The sequence below is a fragment of the Phyllostomus discolor genome, chromosome 14, assembly GCF_004126475.2.
Source record: "Phyllostomus discolor isolate MPI-MPIP mPhyDis1 chromosome 14, mPhyDis1.pri.v3, whole genome shotgun sequence".
NCBI classification, from domain to species: domain Eukaryota; kingdom Metazoa; phylum Chordata; class Mammalia; order Chiroptera; family Phyllostomidae; genus Phyllostomus; species Phyllostomus discolor.
This window is the reverse complement of record NC_040916.2, coordinates 36,893,684-36,898,253: the sequence shown is the minus strand read 5'-3', so window position 1 is coordinate 36,898,253 and position 4,570 is coordinate 36,893,684. Positions and strand designations below refer to the sequence as shown.

General features: G+C 49.5%; 1 protein-coding gene across 1 annotated transcript; it reads right to left on the bottom strand.

Annotated features, from left to right (window-relative positions):
* Positions 1 to 427: 427 nt before the first annotated feature.
* LOC114489157 (olfactory receptor 11A1-like) lies at positions 428 to 1,801 on the bottom strand. The gene has a single exon (XM_028503152.2). It carries the CDS (start codon positions 1,499 to 1,501, stop codon positions 551 to 553), a length of 951 nt encoding a protein of 316 aa, XP_028358953.1. The 5' UTR covers positions 1,502 to 1,801; the 3' UTR covers positions 428 to 550.
* Between the last annotated feature and the right edge of the window lie 2,769 nt (positions 1,802 to 4,570).

The window sequence follows — 4,570 nt, the reverse complement described above, 5'->3', positions numbered from 1 at the left end:
CAGCCTCACCAGCTCTTCTGGATGTGAGCTTTAGCACAAGGGCCCAGGTCTACTGAGTGTGGTGGAGCAGAACCTTACCACTTAGACCATTTCTGGGCCATCAGTTCACCCAAAGCTGCAAGAACTCAACAGTATCCTCAGCTGTGTTCAGGGGCATTTGGTCATCTGGCTTTGGTAGCTCTTGTTTAGGTAGTTGCCTTTTTAAAAAATCCTCATCCGAGGATACATTCACTGATTTTAGAGAGAGAGAGGGGAAGGGAGAGGTAGAGACAGAGAAACAGAGAAAGAATGAAACATCGATGTGAGAGAGATAAACATTGATCAGTTGCCTCCTATAAACACTGATCATGTTTATGTTCATGACTGAACATAGGTCAGCCATGAACATGTCTGTTCATGACTATGTTCATGAACTAGATTGTGGGGACTGAACCCATAATCTAGTTATGTGCTCTGACTGGGTATCGGGCCTGCAACCTTTTGGTGTATGGGACGATGCTCCAAACAACTGAGCCACCTGTCCAGGCAAATAGGACTCTTCCCTTTTACTTTATCTGAGGAAACCTGGCCTCTTCCTTAAGCAGTTCTTCAGGGCTTCGTGAATGTCTCTGTTTCTCAGGCTGTAGATGATGGGATTGAACATGGGCGTTAGGATGGTGTAGAGCAGAGAGGACCCTTTGCGCAAGAGTTGGGGTGAATTGGCTGAGGGCACAAGGTAGGTGGCGATCAATGTCCCGTAAAACACCGTGACCGAGGTGAGGTGGGAGGAGCAGGTGGAGAAGGCCTTCTGCCGGCCTGTGCCAGATGGGATTCTTAGGACAGCAGCAAGAATGCAGGAGTAAGAAGCTGAGATGAGGAGAAATGGGACCAGAGTCACTGCAGAAGAGGTGGCATAAGCAATGGTCTCGGTCAGTGAGGTGTCCGTGCAGGAGAGACGAACGAGAGGAGTAAAGTCACAAAAGAAGTGATCGATTTCATTGGGTCCACAGAAGGGCAGTCGAGACAGCAGGGCCATCGTGATTGCTGTCAGGAGGAAGCAGCAGAACCAAGAGCTGGCCACCAGCCGAGCGCAGAGGGGGCCAGTCATGAGGATGGGGTAGTGGAGAGGCTGACAGATGGCCAGGTAGCGGTCGTAGGACATCACAGCAAGCAAGAGACACTCGGTGGCAGCCAGGGACCCAAAGAAATAGAATTGTGCCAGGCACCCAGCCACAGAGATGGTGTTCTGTTCAGCTATGATAATCAGCAACATCTTGGGGACGATGTTGGCGGTATACCAGATCTCCAGAAAGGACAAGTTCACCAGGAAGAAGTACATGGGGGTGTGGAGGTGGTAGTTGAACAAAACTAGCAGAACGATGAGGATGTTTCCAGAAACAATTAAGATGAAGAAAACTAAAAACATCATAAAGAGGAAAATATTTAGCTGCCAGATGGAAGAAAATCCTCTGAGCACAAACTCCACCACGGCTGTTTGATTTGACCAGGGCGGGACCACCATGCCTGGGCTTCCTTCCTGAGGAGCATAACACCCAGCGACAAAGCAGGCAAAATGCAGGCGATTCTAGCTTACACCCAGAGCATGGCCTGGCCGTCGATGGTATTCGTGCCCCGCTCAGGTGTTTGGAAGTTCCTTTTATCTGGATGCAGACGTGGCATCGTTTTCTCAAGGTCTGAGATGGGAAACAAAAGAATTTGGACTAAGAACTTGTGACCACTTCAACTTCCTCATCTTCTTCTCCCACCAGTTTTTGTCTTCACCAGGAACAATGCCAGCTGGAAGTGGAAAAAACAGAAAGAGGAATATGAAGAGGAGAAAGGAAGGAGAAAAAAGGAAGAAGGAGAAACACCAGCTCTATCCCTTCCCGAATGTACTGTGGTAGTCCGGGAGGTATGGGAGAAGAGGAAGGAAATCTAGAAGCAAGGTGGGCCCCGTCCAGAGGGTTTGTGAACTCTTAGAAGGAACCCCCCCAACCAACTTTAGGCACTGTTTACATTTAAGGAAACGGTCCCTGTCATATTTAGTATGTATTTCTCTTCATTCAGCTTCTTAGTGACTTGAGAGGTAAGTTTATGACTTCTGTTTTGGTGTCCATCATCTTAGCAAGAGAAAATCATGTGAGTATGAGATTTAAGATTCTCCAACTCTTCGGTGACAGCTCAGGCTGGTGTCACCCAAGGGCAGGAGGGCTTTCTCTCACAATTTTAAATAGGTAAAATCAGACCATTTAAAAAGATTTTATCTAGAACGCTAGTAAATGGGAAAAGAAGATTCAGAACCAGGTGGCCTAAGGCATTGCATACAATGGACCAATGAAGCATAAGCGCCTCCGATTCTTTTCAGAGAGATAAGGAAGGCCAAGTCTCTTTAGCTCCATCTTGGTTCGAGCCATTTACACCTCCACTGAGCTCAGGGCAGATGGAGAAACTGCCCCCTAAAACACTGCTCCTCAGAGTCAGAGGCTGAAACCACTGCTGTTCTGACCCGCTGTGTAGTGGACCTGCTCCTCCTTCTCTGCGGAGGGACGGGGTGGATGCAGGTAAGCTGGTGGGGATGGGACAGCAGCACGCAGGCAAAGAAGGCACCGTGGGGTGTGACGGTGAGGCAGTTATCAGGGGCAGCCAATAACCCCCTCAAAGCCAGGGGCTCTGCCTCATGAGTCAGACTCTGAACAAGGTGTTGAACTTCTCTGAGACAGAGTTTCTGGTCTGTGTCTTAGGATGCAGGGTGGGTGAAGAACTTCACATGTGTCTGGCATGTGCAACAAGCCCACAGACGCTAAACTGGAAAACCACTGCTATTCCTGCTGGCAGCATCACTTAAGTTCACTGAGGACTGATCACCCTCACTTTGAAGGGGGCACTGGCAACAAACCCCAGTTTCTTCTGCCGCCTCCTGTGGTGTTTGTGCATGTGATTGTGCGAGTCATTCAGCTCTTCCTCCTTCCTCTCATTGTACTAACAGCCTTTGGCAATACATTGATCCCCTTCAAAAATTGATCCAGTGACCTGGGTACCATTCTGGGAAGCCCTAGTTTCACCTTTCCAAGTGGCTCACAGAACTAGCCTGGAACCTGTGCTGACCGACCGTGCTGGTGCCCTGAGAACACCCGGACCCTGAGCTCCCTGAGTGGGGAAGGCACAGAGAGAGGCCTCTTCACCCCCTGCAAGTACAGCTGAGGATCTGAGCTCTCAGAGGGAGGGCTTTGGTTCCTACTCCTGGCTGCTTCTGCTTCTTTGCTGCTGCTGGGGAAGCAGCGGAGGGCAGGACTCCCCGCAACCCTTCTTGAGGTCTCACGGCTGGCCTAATCATAAAACGGGCACAAGACCAGATTGACTACCAGGGGAGAAAGCAATGTGATACATGTGCATGGGAGATCAAAAATGATGTGCTCTTCCAAAGTGACGAAGCAGCCAGCTTTTCCTATTTTTTTAGACAAAGAAACAAGAACTGTGTGCAGAAATCACAGGACAAAGGCCCTTAGGTTCGGGTGCTCATTGCTGGGAATGTCCACAAAGTGTGCTTGTGCAGTGACTTAGTGAAGGAGTAACAGGGTTTATGTCTGCGAGCTTTTAGGCTCTGGGTTGCTTTTTAAAAATATTTTATTGTTATTTTATTACAGTTGTTCCAATTTTTCCCCCCTTTGTCCTTTTCCGCCCAGCCCACCCCCTGCTCCCACAGTCAGTCCCCACACCACTGACCATGGCCATGGGTCATTCATACACGTTCTTTGACTAGTCTCTTCCCCTTCTTCCAGCATTATCCCCCTTCTCCACCCTTCTGGTTGCTGTCAGTCTGTTCCATGTTTCTGTTAGGCTCAGGGCTCCCTAACTCTAGCCATAGGGGTCTGTCTCTTAAGCCCCCCACAGCAAGGAGGGCACCTGTCCCAGGGAGATCAATTTCCTGGAGCACATTGACGGGGGGTCAATGTACCTTTCTTATGCCGGCTGCTAATCAAGTAATTTTGATTCAAAATAATCACTATGCTGTTGTGGGATATTTGGGGGCTGCCTGCTCTGCTCCCCAACACTGCTCATGATGATATTACTTGATCCCAGGCACTATTCTGACTGCTGAAAAGGTATAACTCACTTAAGCATCACCACAGTGCTATGTCCTCACTTTCTGGATGGAGTCTCAGAGATGTTCATTCACTTACCTGTGCTCATCAGCTGGGAAGTGGCCGAGGCGAGATTCAGGCTCACCCAGGACCCATTGCTCCTAACCACTAATGCTGCTGCCCCACCCTGGGTACCTACCTCGGCTAGTTTGCATTATCTCACAGTGGTGGGAGGACAGCAGGAAGGTCTCACAGGGCAGCCTCTTGTCCAGATTTTAACTTCAGGGCAAGCGAGGCTTGCTCCCCTGGTCGATGAGAGAGCCACCCTGAAAGACTCCCCACCTCTGAGAGCCTTCTGTGCCCCCTTGCAGACTGGCTTTCCCACTGCTACTTCTGTGTCTTTTCTTTAGTATCTTAAAAAAAAAACAGTTCAGCCTATTACCTTGAAGAAACCGAAGAGTTCCTTTTTGAGAGCATGCACAGGGAGCAGCTGCTTCAGTCCAGCAGGC